A 16,859-nucleotide genomic window follows, 5' to 3' on the forward strand; every position below is an offset into this window, starting at 1 on the left:
TTCCGTGGAACCAGCGGAATCGCTCAAACCTTACCAGTTAGTTGCGCCTCTCCGGGATGTAGTGAGCGCTCGAGCCGGGAGGTCCACAGCTGCCGCTGACAGCCGCATTTGGTTTCAAACCGTGTAGTTTTATTGGGTGGTTTAGCCCCCGCAATACGTGCAACTCCCGCGGCCCGCGAAGCATGTTGTGAAAGCGACAGGGAATATGGCGCCATGGAGGTGATCGGCAAAGCTGTCGCTCCGCGTCAAGACCAACCCAACAAGATCCTGCGCACATGCATTCGACTACTGCGGAGACGTGATACGCGTAGTTTCCTGCGCCGTTGATGACCAATAGGAGCGATGATGTTTAGTGAGGGGTATATGATGTGATTGACGCGCCCCTCAGTAACTATTTTGAGTTGCTGTTGGATGGAGTGATTAGAAATGAGGACCAAAAGCGACGGACCGCTCCGCCAACATATATCTTGGGTCAAGGGAAACGGATTAGGTTTACAGTATCCAAAGTGCAGGGAGAAAACTTACCTTTTGAACTCTAATCTCGCTTCCTTGAGCACCTCTTACATCATGGCTCCCGGTGCTATTGCTATCCACCCTGGTATCAAGGACGTTGTTCCTCCCATCAAAGACACCCTCGGACTGCCCGAGCCAGCAAGACAGCGTCTCGAAAAGGCCGGTGTCGACCTCTCGAATGGCTACCCTTACCGCCCTGCTCGCCCGCTCTACCTCGACGATGTCTACAAGATCCGCGACTATGACCGCGAACACATAGACCCCGGTTCAAGGGCAGACCCTGAAAAGAAGGCTCTTTTCTCCGCTGCCGAGAAGGTCATTGACCTTACGGCGCACATTGGTACGGAGATTGTCGGTCTGCAACTGAAGGACCTGTCTCCCCAGCAAAAGGATGAGCTGGGTCTGTTGATTGCGGAACGAAGCGTGGTCTTCTTCCGCGACCAGGATATTTCTCCCCAACAGCAGAAGGAGTTGGGCGAGTGGTATGGTGAGGTCGAAATTCACGTAAGCCATCTGCGCATCCTAGCTCTTTCAAAAGTCAGACTCGCTAAGCAACGAAACAGCCTCAAGTACCCCATGTCCCTGGAGTGCCCGGCGTGACCGTCATCTGGCCAGCCCTTCAAGCAACTGAAAGACCAGCAAGCTTCCGCAACCCTGGCGGAGCATCCCGCTGGCACACGGACCTGGTCCATGAGCGCCAGCCTGCGGGTGTGACGCATCTCCACAACGACACAGTCCCCTCTGTTGGCTCAGACACCCTTTGGGCCAGTGGCTACTCCGCTTACGAGAAGCTCTCCCCGGAGTTCCGCAAGCTGATTGACGGCAAATCCGCCGTGCATCGTTCCGCCCATCCCTACCTGGACAGGGACCACCCAGAGGAAGGACCCAAGTACATCGAGCGCATCCATCCCCTCGTCCGTGTCCACCCCGCTACGGGTTGGAAATCTTTGTTTGTAAATCGCGCAATGACGGACCGCATCGTTGGTCTGGACAGGGCCGAAAGTGATGTCATTCTCAACTACCTCTACGACGTGTATGAAAAGAACATCGACATCCAGCTGCGATTCAAGTGGACTCCGAGGACGAGTGCTCTGTGGGATAACCGGTAAGCTTTTCTGGACAAATTTTGACGAAGATGACGTACTGACCAAGCTCTGAAGCATTACCATCCACAACGCCAGCTGGGACTATGCTGGGAGGGAGCCAAGGCACGGCACTAGGGTGACCGCTCTGGCAGAGAAGCCCTTCTTCGATGAGAAGGCCCCCACGAGGAGGCAGGCTTTGGGTCAAGCAGGACCTGACGAGTAGTCAGTTGGAGATCGGCCACATAGATCAGAGGGAACAGATTGGGCATAGATGTACTGATTGAAGAGCACTTGCGAAGAAATTGAAGACCTGTGTATCGTTTGGAGCCACGGGCAGTTGTGTGATTCTCCTGCTTGGTGTTGCACCCCAGTGACACTCAATGCAGTCTGTAGTGTTGTACACTTGCCCCGATACCGTTGACAACGATCGAAGTGAGCTGGCTGTTTTGCTTGTCCGATGTATTGTTGATGCCAGGATATCGTTCCGATGGGGTTCGTCCGAGAATTTGCAAGAATAGCAAGTAGGGTAGGCTCCGGGAGTTCAAGAGTTTCCGTCGGCGGACGAAGGAGGAACAGGCGCCGCCTCGGTGCCACTGTCGAGTTTCCTCTTCTTTGCTTCATGCTCGGTCGATGTGGGCTTCGCCGCGTTCACGTTCGCTTTCTCTCTGACCCTGACCGTCTCCCAATTCTCTTGAACCCATGCTAAAATTCTGTTCTCACCCGCTTCATCAAGTCCCCGGACCCAAGGGGTCTTCTCCTCGTCGGGCACTGGAGTGGGGTTGAACTTCAACTCGCCATTGTGGACAGAAACGAACCGGAGGAGTCCCCTGGTCGTAGTCTTCAAGCTTGGGCCGTTGCGTGGGATGACGTTTCTGATGGCGGTCCACAAGGCTTTCTCACGCTCCTGCTCGGTGTGTGCAGCAAGCTTCGAGTTGTACTCTTGACGACGTCCAAAGACCTCCAGCGCCTCGTGCAAAACTTTGGCGCGGTCCCACTGACAGTTGTCGCCTAGTTCATGATTGGAGAACATGAAATCCTCCACGAAAGCACGGAACATGCCGCGTTTCTGGCGTCGGGCCCTGTCGTTGTGCTTTTCGCCTTCCGTTGGGCCATCCTGCTTGGGAACGATGTTCTGGCGGTTCAAAAAGCGGCAACCGGCGACCCAGTGAAACAGATCCTCCTCGTTGTCGAACCCTTGGTGGAACTTTTGGCTGTCAAGGCCCAAGAACTTCATGTGAGTGTCGGGATCTTGCGTGAGGTGAATCAAGCTGTCCTTTTTGTTGCTTGTCTCGATCTCGGCAATGCGGACATGGAGACCTTTATCGTTGGCGGTAAGGCCCAAGCCGCGGATAATAACGCCGATGATCTGAGCAAGGTCGCTGTAAGACGCCTGGAAGACCTGCCATTGAAAGTAGCCGCGGGGGCAAATTTGCACATCGAGTTGGACAATTGAGTCAGGGATCCCGGGGTGCGGCATGGCGAAGTTGAATGTGGGCCCTTGGCCTTTCCAAGCTTTTGCACCCAGGGCTTCGGAGATGTCGCTTGGTGTGAGGTGGTCATGGCGAGGACCTTCGACGAGCATGTCAACATCGCCGTGGTCGACTTTCCACATCGGGGCTTCTGCACTGGTGACGTTCTCATAAATCTGAGCAAGAATGGCGGCGTACTTCAACTTCAGTTCTCCATAGAGCGCGGTTGGAATACGGGGGCCCTCAAACCCATCAACCTTGAAGGCGTTTCCACCCATGGTTCGGCGCAGGGAATTTAAGCAGTCAGGTCGTTAACTGGAGATTAGCTGCAATCACAAAAGTTTGCAAGATAGACCTTGAATGTTGGGCAGGTTGTCCGTGAAGATTCGAGAGAGCTTGAGGTGTTGTTGAGAGAAAAGGCATTATGCTCGATCACGATGGTCGGCGAAGGCGCTCGCTTATTGCGGGAACGCTATTCCAAGAAAGGCAAAGCGTGGAGCCTGGGTGGCTGATGAGGTGCTGATCTCGTCGTTCCGATTCCTCCACAGTGGGTGTCCAAAGAAATGCGACAGACCTTCCAGCAACGTAAGTTCAGCTAGTGACCTGAGCATTTGTCTGCTACTGTAGTCGCGCTGAGGGAGCATTCTTTCACTGCTGCATCTAGAGCTAGGGAGTCTCGTTTCTTTCTACACCCACTGTGCCTCCTTTGCAATTGACCATCTTTATTCCTGACCGACATGCTCCACGTTTCTCAGAAGGAGAAGTACCAACCGATTATTCCACGTTGAAACAGCAAGAAAATTTTGGGCTCAGACGAGGCTTCTTGAAGTCGCAAAATTGTTTCAACAAACCGACTGGATTTCGAGTTTCGACGAGGGGACGCATCTCTCCGTTCTATCAGGCAGCGCCTACTCATCGGAGTCGACATTCTCGACCAGCCCGTCGCAGGCGTCGTCGGTTTGTCTCGGCAGACGATGCTATCACGGCACCCATGTCGCGAAGGGTTTAGTTGCTGTCAACCGAAGCGCTTGCCATGACCACAGTGATCACAACGCGAAGCTGACCTACAAGTCAGAGAGCTTGCAAGTCGCTATACTGTTTGGAGAAACAAATCTTCCGATGCTGCTTTGTCTGGGAGAGGCAAAAAAGACAAGCAAGTTGAGTGATGGAGTGGAATGTGGGAGACAAAACAACGGCTGCCTCGCCTCCCGCTGCTGCGCGTCGAGCCTACCCAAAGAAGCACGACGGCCCATTTGTGCAACCCTCGGATCAGAATTGGCGCTCCAAGACTATTGTGATCTTATGCAGCCCCCCCGATTGTGCGCTAAGACCACAACACACGGAGCCTCCCAAAGAGCAAGCAAGTATTCAATCGCCTTCGAAGTTTGCACGAAATTTCTTGGTAATTTAGCTCAAATTCCTCGAAACATCCGATAATCAAGCTGGGACTACCACATTCAGCACTCAGAAACTTCTCCAGCAACAGCTTCACCAGCCGCCGCAACTGCCTCTGTCGAAAACGACATTCGCAACACTCTCGGAGGACCTCCTCCGTCAAGCAGTGCCTGTTAGACCTGTCCTGACCCAGCCAAAGTCAGTCAGCAAGGTCGGCCAAAAGCCGATGGCTTCGGCGGCGTCAGACCCGCGGCGGCAAGACTTTGTGCCCTTTATCGCTGTCCTGTGGGTAGTCACTCCTTGGGGGTTCCCATCCGTCCAATGAAGAAGACGGAGTACATATTTGTAAGTACAACTGGAGAGCGTGTTCGCAGTCTACGTTCATATCGAAGAGGGACAGGGGGTCGCAGGGGCCATCAAGAACGCTCCGTTCTAAGGTCAATAACAGAGAGAGCATTCAAGACCCAATCCCGATCCCCATCGCCATCTGTCTTGGGACTTTGGCCGGCAAGCCTCAGTCCCTTAATCCTCGCAGGTGATTGGCGGTTGAGGCGGTTGTGGCGCTACTTTACCGCAACGTTCGCCTGCCATTATTCTCTGCTGTGGGCAACACAAATGGCCTCTCGTTACAGTCTTGAGCAGCGGTGTGACGATCGAAACGACCCAGTCGAAATTGACTGCGTCTGCTGCCAACAACAATGAAAAACTGAATTAGGGCTTGTAGAAGAGGTCGTGGGTACATCCGCTCCCCATCTTTGCTATCCAAAACTATCTGCACATAGCTGCCTCTCGTCCTTTTCGCCCTGATTCATGCTTTTTGGAGCATTTTAGTTTACTTGCAACTGCATGTACAGAAAATTTCGAATGCTTCTTGCGTTTTGCCTCCTCGGAACTCCGGAGACAGCATTTTTCTTTCCCTTTCAGACTACTGCCAGGAACATGGACGTTTTGTGGGAGTAATGGAGCAGCAAAGTCAGTCAAACACCACGTTGCATGTGGAACGCGGTGGGCCCCGAAGAGTCTCAATTGCGCAGAAGCAGACCCAAAAAGCACATGCGCGGCGTCGTACGCCTCCATTTACATCCGTCTCGCGCGTGTCTTGGATTTAGGAGTGCTTCTACCCCTGAGCCCAGTTTGAATCCATGATCAGTTTCGTCAAGAAGGCCGTCCGTGCGGAGTCGACCATGGAAGGCACTGCTTCTTCATCCACGGTTAGGTACAACAGCCTCGCCATTCACGTGCCTTCGCACCGCACCCTTTGCTAGCAAACTGCAACGGCGGCCGCAATAGCTGGTGAGCGCAAATCACAGAGAACTGAAACCTACTCTTCCGAAATGGTTTAGCGGTCAAAAATGCAGTCTTTCGGCAGCAGAGCAGCAACACCGCCTGGACTGCCTTGATGCCTCAGGCATCTCTAACCAATGGCAGGGTTTTTTGAAACCTAGGTATTTCATTGCATCGGCTGACCCGAAAGAAGAGGTGGAAGTCGATGAACAGGATGGAGGGAGGGTTTCGGAGAAGGAAAGCGTGGCGGCATTGCGCAGACGGCGATCTGAAGGTGTGGCGGAACGAGACATGATGTAGTTTGACATGATCAACAACTTGATTGGACAGTGTCAAGCCTATAAAGGCAGAATAGGCGTACAGAAAAATTGGATGCGGATTGAAACTAGAGGCTCTGCCTGGACGTGCTCGCTATAGAGGGAGGCAAGTAGAAGTTAGGAGCGAGCAACTGGGCACCGAAAAAAAGAAAAACGCACCCGTCGGCTATGTACCTTGCCTGCTCTGCTGTCTGCCCTCCCTCCACGGCTCTCCCTCCCTACCACCTCAGCGACCCACGGCGGAACAAAACCACGCACGGCAGTCGTCGGCAATCAAAAGGGCACCGAGAGAGAAAAGCGGCGGTGCGGGCACGACGCCACGGCACGCAGACGGGCGACGGACGACCAACGACGACGACGACAAGTGAGGACCAACCAACGAACGCACGCATCCAACGCACGATGATGCTCCGACAAAAAAAACTCCACCTCAACATCTCCGGCGGTCCTCCACAAATAATCAAAACGCAAGAGAAAAAAAAAAAAAAAAAACCTTCATCCGTATCGCTACCATGGAACCGCGGCGCGACCTGATATCCTTGTGGCTTGTTCTCCAGTCGCGAGTTTTGGAGGGGTAATGGAAACCAGCGCGGGCGAATTTTGAAGGGGTAATGTCAATGTCATGGCTCGCGGCAGTCCGGTTTTGGAGGGGTAATGGAAACCCCACCGCGCCATGGTGCGGGCCCGCCGCGCCCAACCCAACGAACGCCGATGGGGAGGGAAACCTGGGATGTGATGTGAGGCTCCACGGCACTGGCTGCGCTTGACAAGGTGGTGCGTGGAAGGAGGTGGGACACGCCCGCCTGTTTTGCTGTTCTTTCTATGGCGCTGGCTCGCCGGTGTGGTTTGAAGAGTTTTCTCTCTCGCCAGTTGTCGTCAAATTGACAAGGTATGGTGGATATGGCGCGCGATGCCAGGGTACGTCCGTGGACAGGTTCTGGGTTTGTTGTAGCGTTGGAGATGGACAGCCACGAGCACCTTTTTCTTTTCTTGCCTCGCGCAAGCCGAGTGTTGGAGGTGCTGTTGTGTTGCAAGAGACTTGAAGCTGTATTCTTTGCGAAGGACTCTATGACAGCGGTCTGCGACAGAAGAGCTGAAAGCCCTTCGCGATAGTAGCGACAGGGGCATCAAGTAGAATACATGCAGCGGGCGGGTCTTGCCGTGCCCCTGCTAGCCTCGCGGGCACTATGACATGATTCAAGGCCTCTTCTCCCATCATCTATCCAACGGCGTCTGCTCAGGCGTCTTCTTGTTGGCCCGTCCGGATTCTCCAACGAGCGTGCGCACGCTCGTGCTCCCAATCCTCTGCCCGGCTGCCTTTTCTTTTCCTTCACCTCTCCACTATGCCAGCTCCGGAGTCTAGACAGGGCAGGGTGCCTCTTCTGGGCTTGGTAGACGTCCCTCCTTAGCGGGCCGTCGAATCAGAGGGGGCCGAAGTATAAGTTGGCCCGGTCTAGGGCGCGCCGCAGATCCGGGGGCCGTTGCGGCGGGTTTTTTTCTTCTTTGCTTTTGGCAACCAACATCCATCGACCACAACGTCTGGTTTATTCATAGACTGTTCCCCATCTCGTCCGCGTCTCGGCATTCTCTGTCGCTGTCCGCCCACCAAATTGCGGCGTTTGAATTACGCATGCTTTGAAAGCTGTCGGGCCTGCAATTTTTACATCTTTTTGCATTTGCAAGAGCTTGGGGTTACAGGGGGCGCAAACGAATCAAGGGCCAAGTTGAAATGTCCCGCCAACCGTCCGGCCAGGATGTCATGGAGGGGAGGGTGTTGATTGTCATCACCGGTACGTCCCCTATGGCGGAGAAGCTTTGGCAAGGAAGATCAAGTACTCATGCGCAGCACCGCAGGAGGAACCATTTGCATGCAAGAGTCTGAGGATGGCCTGGTCCCGGTACGTCAAGAGTCTTCACGGCCTTGCGCAGTATGCATGTCAGCGCGTCTGATTGAATGCATTTCACTCCCTCAATCTAGATGGTTAACCTTGATTGGCATTCCAGGTACCAGGCTTTCTTCGCGCGGGACTTGCCCCGCGCCCCTCGTTCAACGACGGGTCCTATCCTGAGCCCCTCGAAATCGTCATCGACGATGCCGGCACGCGCAGAGCGGTCCAGTCGCTGCGCACGCCCAAGTCGTCGTACAAGCGTCGCGTGCGCTACGCCGTCTACGAGTTTGAGACGCTTCTCGACAGCAGCTCCATCAACGCTGCCGGATGGGACGAGATTGCGAGGACCATCTACCGCAACTACACCCTCTACGATGGATTCGTCGTCCTGCACGGCACCGACTCGCTCGCTTACTCGTGCTCGGCCCTGTCCTTTATGATGCAAAACTTGGGCAAGCCCGTCATCTTGACTGGTAGCCAAGCGCCCATGAGCCAACTTCAAAACGACGCCACCGACAACCTCCTCTCCAGTCTGGTCATTGCTGGTCACTTCATGATACCCGAGGTCTGCCTGTTTTTCAATTTCAAGCTCTTCCGCGGAAACCGCGCCACCAAAGTGTCAGCCGACGATTTCAACGCCTTCGCCAGTCCAAACCTGCCGCCTCTGGCAACCATTTCCAGTCTGCGCACAAACGTCGCGTGGAACCTGGTGCACAGGTCGACGAGCGTCCATCCATTCAGCATCCAGACCAATCTGGACACGACACACGTGGCATGCCTCAGAGTCTTCCCTGGCATCAAGCCGGAAATGGTGGATGCTGTGCTCCGCCTCGATGGTCTGAAAGGTCTTGTCCTGGAGACCTTTGGCGCTGGCAATGCTCCTGGTGGGCCCGATTCTGACTTTACGAGGGTTCTGGCGGACGCTGTGAAGAGAGGAATCGTGATTGTCAACGTGACCCAGTGTCTGAGCGGTAGCGTAAGCCCCCTCTACGCCCCTGCCACCGTTCTTGGCCGGGCTGGCATTGTGTTTGGCCTAGACATGACAACAGAAGCTGCCCTGACGAAGCTTTCTTACCTGCTTTCTCTCCCAGGGCTATCGCCCACCGATGTCGCCAAGCGCATGTCCACGTCCCTAAGGGGAGAACTCACCGAGAGCGGACGGATGCATTTCCAGCACCCGGAGAGCGAACACTCGACGCCGGACGCTAGCACCCTCACGACTCTGGGGTACAAGATAAGGGACGGAGACTTGGAAGGTGTCAACGAGGTGATGCGGTTCGACAACAAGTGGCTGCTGAACGATGCAGATTATGCGGGGAACACGCCTCTGGTAAGTGCACCGTGGTCACACACTCATTTCAAGACCGGGGAGTACATGTCGGGGATATCGGAGGCCATCGTGTTCGAGTATGAGCACAAGGGCGACGGTGACCTGCCCAGTCCGTCGTCGCCGTCGCATCGGTAAATGAGAGCAGAGGCATCGTGTCGTCGCAGAGTCCGACAACGGATGTGAGGGCTATCCGGCGACATTCTGCTCGCAGAAGCATTGACCGCCCTGGGGTTCCTTTTGTTTGTCTTGCCGCAGTCTTGCAGGCCGACGGCCAGTTGGGTCGTGTGGTGCTGTTATCTACATACACAGAGACGAGGCAGTCCGTCCTGCATGGTGCTGACGGCTCGTTATAGCACTTGGCGGCAGCCGGGCCAAACGTCGACATGCTGCGCGAATTTCTGTCCGAGGGCGCCTCTGTCCACCTACGAAACCGCGCAGGACACACGCCACTTTTCCTGGCTGCTCGTGCGGGGTTGCGCAATCATGTGTTGCTGCTGCGGGAGGCGGGCGCGCACCTTCACGCAGAGGAGCTGGCGGCGGCGAGGCTCCACGCCAGCGAGAGCGGACAAGACGACAGTGTTTGGGGGGTGGCCGGCGTCGAGATTGGTGCTGACAGCGGTTGAGGGATGAGCGGAGAGGGGGTCGGACGTGTGGCGTTTTCGAGGTGTCGTTGGGGTAGGGCGGGTGTGGCTGCACTGCGCCGCAAGCAGATGCGCTTACCCAAGGAGGTCGAGTCTTCCATGGCCAAGAGGAGGGTGGGTGGTATATGTTGCGAGGTGATGTGTATTCGAAACTTGAAAGAACGGAGTGCAGCGCAGGTGGTCTGGCGGCTTTGAAGTACGACGATGTCCCTGGAGCATTGGGCTTGAAAGCAAAGAGGTAGGGAATGGCTCCGCGGAGATGGTGAAATGGGGGAAGTGAGTGGCAGAAATGGCTGAAGGACCGGGGCTTGGTACCTAGCAACAAGGGACCCCCCAATCAGTACTCGATGCTTGAATGCTCCCCGTCAGTCGCAGTCGCAGCGTAGGAATGCTCCCTGTTAGTCGCCGGTACAGGGCATGAATGCTCCCTATCAGTCGTGAAGTACATGACGGTACGGGAGCCTTGGACGTAAGATGTACGGTAGTGGCTGAGTGTCATCTGACGAGGCCTGCTGAGACAGCTGGAGCGGAGCAGGACAAAGGAAGGGCACTGCAGTGTGGGCGGCGTTGCACTGCCTATTCGAGGATTGGAAAAGAGGTGAGAGAGGTGCGAGAGGTGCGAGACAGGGGGCACCCACCTCACGCTTGCACCTTCTGGCTTGAGGATGGGCGCGCGGCCAATCAGGGCGTGGGCGTGGCAGCACAGCGCGACGGGCGGGCGCTCAACCCAGCGACGACGTCTTCCCCGCAATTGGCGACGGAATGGGCATGCCCACGCGAACTGGAACGCTCCCCCTGTCTGGCCGCGCCCTACGACACTGCACTGCGGGCGGGTGTTGGTGAGTGAGTGAGTGAGTGACTGAGTGTTGTTGTTGTTCCATGTCGTCTCATGGCGCCGCCGTCGCACGTCACCGAGTGCCGTCAAGTCGAACCCAAGGTACGACTCAGTCCGTCGGCCTGCAAAAGTCGGCGGAGGCGCCCCGAGGAGCTGCCATTAGGTAATTGGAGCAGGCCCTGGTGCCCTTAAGCGTTCGCAGCACCCTCGCTCGCGCACATTCGTCGTTGACTAACAGTTAAATATCTGCTCCCACGCGGCTGGGCGACCGCCCTCTCTGCTCTGGCCCTGGCCCTCGTGGACGCAACTTGGGTGCCCTTCCATACCTTACCTTACCACAGACCGTTGCCGACTACCTCTTCCTGACCTATACCTTACACACACCTTGGTAGCTCAGGCCATGTCCTCCGCCTGCCATCCCCCTCTTCCACTGCTCCTCTAATATCTCTCCTCTCTCTTCTTCTCCCTGCTCTGCTCTGCCCATCCACCCCCGCAGACACTGTGCTGTCAACGACTGGACTCCCTCCTGTCCCGCTCCGCTCTGCGCTGCTCTGCTTCCCTCTCCAACTCTGCTCCCGCCGTCTGCCACCCTCCCAGCCTCGAATCCTCCACTCCGCATGCAAGACAGAAAAGTCGTCGTTACCATCAACAGCACCGGCCGCCAATCGGCAAGCTTCATCCGCGTCGCCGCAGCCGTCGGATGGCATGTCCGCGCCCAAACCCGCGACAAGCAGGGCATTGTAGCACAGGAGCTGGACACTACCCCCGGCGTCGACCTCCGAATAGGATCTCTGGACGACTCGCGCTTCGTCGCTGACCTCTTCCATGGCGCCCAGCTCGCCTTCGTCAACACGACCCACTGGGGCGACGAGATTGCTACCGGCCGCGCCATGGCGAATGCTGCCAAAAGGGCTGGCATAGAGCATCTCATCTACAGCAGCATGCCCGACCACTCCATCTACCAAGGCCACAACTGGAGAGCCCTGCCCTTCTGGGCCCAAAAGTTTGCCGTCGAAAACTACATCCGCCAAATCGGCATTCCGGCCACCTTTGTCTACGCAGGCACCTACCACAACAACTTCACCAGCCTGCCGTACCCGCTTTTCCGCATGGAGCTCAAGGACGATGGCAGCTTTGAGTGGCAGGCGCCCTTCCACCCGCACATTCCCATTCCGTGGCTGGACGCCGAGCACGACGTGGGACCCGCAATCTTGCAAATCTTTAAACAGGGTCCGAGAAAATGGGCAGGCCATCGGTACGTAGTGCGCACCCGCAGCCTCAGACAGGGATCCGCTTGCGGCTTGGATCCTTCCTTTTTTCCTTTTGTCGCCAAGAATCTGAACCGTTGGTCGCTCTGCGCATTCGGGAATCCGCTAACTCAAGCCACAGGATCCCGCTAGCGTTTTCGCAGCTCACACCGGTCCAAGTTTGCGAGGCCTTTAGCCGTGCGCTCAATCGCTCTGTCCGCTACGTCCGAGGACCCATTTCCATCGAAGTGCCAGTCCCGGCCGGCTATCGCGAGCATCTAGAGATTCTCGAGGAGACGCTGGGTTGGAAATGTGCGCCCTACTTTGGTCCCGACCTGGAACCCGACTGCACTCGCGAGGCTCTCGACCTGTGGGAAGGTTTCCGGGACATCGAGGAGTACGCGCGCGAAATCTTTCCCGTCGAAGAAAGGGCGAACGGTCTGACGTGGATGGACGAGGATGACGCCACGGATGGACAACCGGAGCCCGACGATGTGTCCTCGGAGCCGACTTCGGAACCTCCAGCCCGAGACTCTCAAATCTTTCAGATTATGAACTTATGAGCTACATGCATGGCTGGCTAATTTTTTTTTGCATTGCGTTGGCGTTCAATGTGCGGCATAAAAAAATGGGCGGGTAAGATATCAACTGCGTGTGATGCAGAAACTTCGGCAAAAAAAGAATAATACGTCGAGATTCATAAAAGCATTCGAGGCATTGATTGTCTTTTCCCCATGGTTTGATTCAGATAGCTCGAAGCTCTACTCTTGTCGACAAGCTGGTTGGAATTCGATTTGCTTGTGGTGACCTGCACGCCGAGCGTGTCGGTGGCTTGATGTTAGACGTCATTTGCATCAGACTGGAAGGAACTTGTGGGATTGAAGTTGGTCTAGTTGAAGTAATTCTTTAATCTCAATTAAGAGTATTTCGGTTCCTGGTGCATCACTGTCCAGGCAGAGTTTCTACTGGTTGCCAAGCCCATGTTGTCCGCGGAGGTCAGGGCTTAGTCATCTCTTCAACACCAGGGCGCGCATCTCGGAGACATCGCGGAAGAATCGCCATCCTCCGCAACCACCCACAATGGCAACCTTGCGGACCAGCATGCGGCCATTGTCCGTCTGGAAGGCGGCGATGCGCCAGGCGCGGTGCACCAAAGTCCAGCAACGGGGCAAGGCAACGTGGGCGATCGAGCAGCCGACATTGCAAAGTCTACCGGACCACATACTCTTTCCCAGAGTCAAGCACAGGAACGGCCTCTCCAGTCAGTGAGCTCACGCCACAAGCCAGCGACACGCCAATTGACACAATCGCGCAGAGAAAACCGGAAAGCAAGAATACAAGCCGATCACAACGTACCCGCCGCCACCGACCGCGCTCGCCAAATGCAAAGACCCCGTGAGCCTCGTTGAGCAGCGACAAATCGCCATCCTGGATCCCAAGGGCGCGCGCGCGCTCCTGTTCGACAAGCAGAACAAGGACGCGGTGCGCGTCGGCGACATCGTGCTGGTGCGGCAGAAGAACGGCGAGCCTTTTTCGGGCGTCTGCCTCAACATCCGGCGGCAGGGCCTGCACACGGCCATGTTGCTGCGCAACCACGTCACCAGGGTCGGCGTCGAGATGTGGTTCAAGATTTACAGCCCCAACGTGACGGCAATTGAGGTGGTGCAGCGGGCGAAGAAGAGGGCGAGGAGGGCCAGGTTATACTACTTGCGGTACGTTTATTGCTCGGCGCCGCTGACGCGCTGCGCGATTCTTTGGAGCTGTGAAGCTGATTGATGTGATGCAGGCAACCGAAGCATGATCCGGGCTCTGTCGACAACATTGTTCGGTCGTACCTCAAGAGGGCTTCCGGTGCCACCAAGCCTGGCAGTAGGTCTGGCAGTTTTGAGGGCAGGAACCAGAAGAAGAGCAAGAAGAGGTAAAGCGGGCGGCTTCTGGCGTTTACGGACACGAGGGTTGGCAGGGAAGGAAACTGGAAAATTAGAGGCGGACATGCATCGTCTGTATGAGTGCTGGCCTACTGGGATCATGTTGATATGGCGGCATTGGAAAGAGCTCAAAACATGGACAATGGAAGACGTTTGACCAGAGATAGGTGCGGGGACTGACAAGATCAACATCTTACCGGCTTGACATGTCGTGATAGACTACCAATCACAGCTACCAATGTGTATGAAGAACTAAACAATCAGCCATATATTCACGAGATGACAAATCTCAGAAATGTCAGATATCCTTGGCCTTGATGCTGGCGGTGCTATCAGTTCCGAGTCGGGTGGAAGCGCTAGTCCCCCTGTAGTCGTGATCGTGCGCTAGACTAGCTTCTAGACGTATCCAAACTTTCCGTAGCTGAGGCTCTGGGGCGGATAAGCGGCGGTTGGCGGCGGAAATCCCCCGCATCCATCTAAAGTACATAGTGTTCCCTTCCTCCGAACCCTGCTCTGCCAACACGTTCAGCGGCTGGCAGATTAGATCTCAACGCTTTGCTGATGCTCCACCAAGCTTCCTGATGACCAAGTAGAAAGCGCCAATTGATTTGGAGCACATTACGACCAGTTTGAATACGAGGTGTCAAGTGAGAGCACCAACACAGGAGCAACAGTGCGGAGGCAGAAGGAGGTCCGAGTCATTTTCGAGTGGACGATGACGGAATCACTTCACATCCGAGTCATTGCTGGTCACAAATCCTAGCTTCTCGCATCCCAACATTTTTGCTCGCGCGCGTCTAGGTTCCTCCGCAACCTAACCTTAAAAGGTCCCTGAGCTTCGTCGCCCTTCCTTCAGACACCAGAATCGGCGCACAGCCTACGACAACCCATTGCCAAAATGCCTGACGTATCCGTTTCCGACGTCACCTATGAGGACCTTGCTCAGCTTGAGCAAGAGTTTGACGATGCCGAGCTCCAGACCCGTAAGTCTAACCAAATTGTGCGCGCGAATGCTAGGACGCTTTCTGACTGGGAATGCTGCAGTCCGCGAGCAACACAAGATCTACGCGCCTCTGTACAAGAAGCGCCAGGAAGTAGTGGCCAAGATTCCCAGCTTCTGGGCCCTCGTCCTGGAGCAGGCACCCACCGAGTTCGAAAACTACACGACGCCCTCGGACTCGCAAGTGTTTGCCGACGCACTAAAGAGCATCGAGGTCGAGCGCTTCGAGATCGACGACCCCAATGGCTCCCCGCGCAGCGTCGCCATCCGGTTCCACTTCGACTCCAATGAGTACTTTGAGGACAAGGTGCTGGAGAAGAAGTTCTGGCACCGGCGCGCGCTCGACGGCTGGAGCGGCATCGTGTCGGAGCCCGTCAAGATCAGCTGGAAGAAGGGCAAGGACCTGACGCAGGGCCTGACGGACGCCGCCGCCGCCCTCTTCGCCGCCCGCAAGAAGCAGGACGCCGCGCAGAACGGCAGCTCCAACGGCCAGTCCAAGGCCAGCAAGATCGCCAAGCTGCCCGAGTACAAGGCCATCATCGACAAGATCGAGAACAACACCGAGGCCGCGCTCAGCTTCTTCACCTGGTTTGGCTTCGTCTCGTCCCACGGCTACGTCACTGCCGAAGAGTCGGCCGAGGCCAGCAAGAAGGAGGCCGAGAAGCGGGCCAAGAGGGCCAACGGCGAGAAGGTTGAAGACGAAGACGTTGACGAGAAGGACGACGAAGAGGACTTTTTCGACGAGTCCGAGATCTGCCCCAGCGGTGAGGAAGTTGCCGAAATCATCGTCAACGAACTGTGGCCTCAAGCCATCAAGTACTTCAGTAAGTCATCTTGACACGTCCAATCCAGAAGCTTGGGCTAACCCACCCGCAGCCGCGGCTCAAGAGGCAGACGACGACGACCTCTCGGAGCTCGAGGACGCCGACCTTGACGACGAGGACGATGACGACGAGCCAGTCGACATCCGCAGCCTCGTCCCCGGCAAGGGCAAGAAGGAGAACGGCAGCAGCGCCTCGCCGCCCCCCAAGAAGCGCCGCACTTGAGCAAAACGCAACCTCTAGCGGCACAGCAGCAAGTCCTTCATGACGACGACAACCAAAGATACCCGGGGAGTGCAAGATGAACGAAATAGCTCAGGAAAGTGAGTAGGGACCGTTAGGCAAGGAATCATGGAGTGGCTAGTACATTGAGACTCAGCAACACGATTGATTTCTCTGGCTGGACGTGAATGGCGCTTTAGACTCGCCATTTGTGCCTTTTCTCAGGGGGGTTGACTTGAATAGAATCGAATTGTGCGAAGCACAAGCATTAGAAGAGTGCCTCGCCATCCCATGTTGTGTTTTGAAGCTGTTCGCCTGCGTTCAATGAGAGCAAGCCAAACATTGAAGCTGCAAAGCTTCCCTTCTCACCTGCCTGTGTCGACAGACAGACGTCTAGGCCTCTCATGATTCGTTCCTACACATTCCCTTCTTCAGTTTGTTTCAAGCCGAGCTCGACATGGAGCCGCAAAAGATGACGTCATCAATGCCGTCCGTCCAGCGGCATGTCATCCGTGGCTGCATTGATGTGTCTATCCAGTGCACACAACGAAACAGCAGAGCTCACTTGCAGGGAATCATTCAATGGCCTGGGGCAGGACATCTTTCACGAGCATTATGATGGCCTGCTTGATACTAGGGAGCATTCCTACACACACCCACTGCATGTCGCCAAGACACATCCAAGTGCAGCCACTGCGTCGTGCTGGGGAGCATTCATCACGTCCAACACCAAGTACTGAGGAGCATTCATGCGCCACTCCTCTCCTCTTCCACGCATCCGTCTCTTACAGTCTTCCTTGGAACGAAGCATCCAAACACCCCCGCAAAGACCATAAACCTAGGATCACCTCCCAAAAAAAAAAAAAAAAAAAAGTCGGGCCAA

At 55.8% G+C, this 16,859-nt stretch overlaps 6 protein-coding genes across 6 annotated transcripts; 5 read left to right on the plus strand and 1 right to left on the minus strand.

Annotated features, from left to right (window-relative positions):
• The first annotated feature begins 374 nt into the window (after positions 1-374).
• J3D65DRAFT_611015 (uncharacterized protein) lies at positions 375-2,009 on the plus strand. Its single transcript, XM_066798859.1, has 3 exons — positions 375-1,017; positions 1,077-1,618; positions 1,674-2,009. The coding sequence occupies exons 1-3, from the start codon at positions 427-429 to the stop codon at positions 1,819-1,821; spliced, it is 1,281 nt and encodes a 426-aa protein (XP_066660097.1). The 5' UTR covers positions 375-426; the 3' UTR covers positions 1,822-2,009.
• On the minus strand, positions 1,662-3,463 carry J3D65DRAFT_611017 (uncharacterized protein). Its single transcript, XM_066798860.1, has 2 exons — positions 1,876-3,463; positions 1,662-1,810 (listed from the first exon to the last, which is right to left on the minus strand). Exon 1 carries the CDS (start codon positions 3,343-3,345, stop codon positions 2,140-2,142), a length of 1,206 nt encoding a protein of 401 aa, XP_066660098.1. The 5' UTR covers positions 3,346-3,463; the 3' UTR covers positions 1,662-1,810; positions 1,876-2,139.
• Positions 3,464-7,792: 4,329 nt separating this feature from the next.
• Positions 7,793-9,905, plus strand: J3D65DRAFT_664079 (60 kDa lysophospholipase-like protein; the record flags this gene model as incomplete). The annotated part of the gene is made up of 4 exons (XM_066802721.1): positions 7,793-7,853; positions 7,918-7,961; positions 8,068-9,282; positions 9,636-9,905. 4 exons carry the CDS (start codon positions 7,793-7,795, stop codon positions 9,903-9,905), a joined length of 1,590 nt encoding a protein of 529 aa, XP_066660099.1.
• Positions 9,906-11,375: 1,470 nt separating this feature from the next.
• Positions 11,376-12,568, plus strand: J3D65DRAFT_643765 (NmrA-like family-domain-containing protein; the record flags this gene model as incomplete). The annotated part of the gene is made up of 3 exons (XM_066802105.1): positions 11,376-12,013; positions 12,148-12,499; positions 12,554-12,568. 3 exons carry the CDS (start codon positions 11,376-11,378, stop codon positions 12,566-12,568), a joined length of 1,005 nt encoding a protein of 334 aa, XP_066660100.1.
• Positions 12,569-13,078: 510 nt separating this feature from the next.
• On the plus strand, positions 13,079-14,183 carry J3D65DRAFT_611035 (mitochondrial 54S ribosomal protein bL19m). Its single transcript, XM_066798861.1, has 3 exons — positions 13,079-13,266; positions 13,321-13,717; positions 13,792-14,183. Exons 1-3 carry the CDS (start codon positions 13,086-13,088, stop codon positions 13,925-13,927), a joined length of 714 nt encoding a protein of 237 aa, XP_066660101.1. The 5' UTR covers positions 13,079-13,085; the 3' UTR covers positions 13,928-14,183.
• A 278-nt stretch (positions 14,184-14,461) lies between these two features.
• On the plus strand, positions 14,462-16,250 carry J3D65DRAFT_611038 (uncharacterized protein). The gene is made up of 3 exons (XM_066798862.1): positions 14,462-14,916; positions 14,978-15,757; positions 15,810-16,250. The coding sequence occupies exons 1-3, from the start codon at positions 14,832-14,834 to the stop codon at positions 15,977-15,979; spliced, it is 1,035 nt and encodes a 344-aa protein (XP_066660102.1). The 5' UTR covers positions 14,462-14,831; the 3' UTR covers positions 15,980-16,250.
• The last annotated feature ends 609 nt before the right edge of the window (positions 16,251-16,859 follow it).

The sequence above is a fragment of the Phyllosticta citribraziliensis genome, assembly GCF_038025025.1.
Source record: "Phyllosticta citribraziliensis strain CPC 17464 chromosome Unknown J3D65scaffold_1, whole genome shotgun sequence".
In the NCBI taxonomy this organism is placed as follows: Eukaryota; Fungi; Ascomycota; class Dothideomycetes; order Botryosphaeriales; family Phyllostictaceae; genus Phyllosticta; species Phyllosticta citribraziliensis.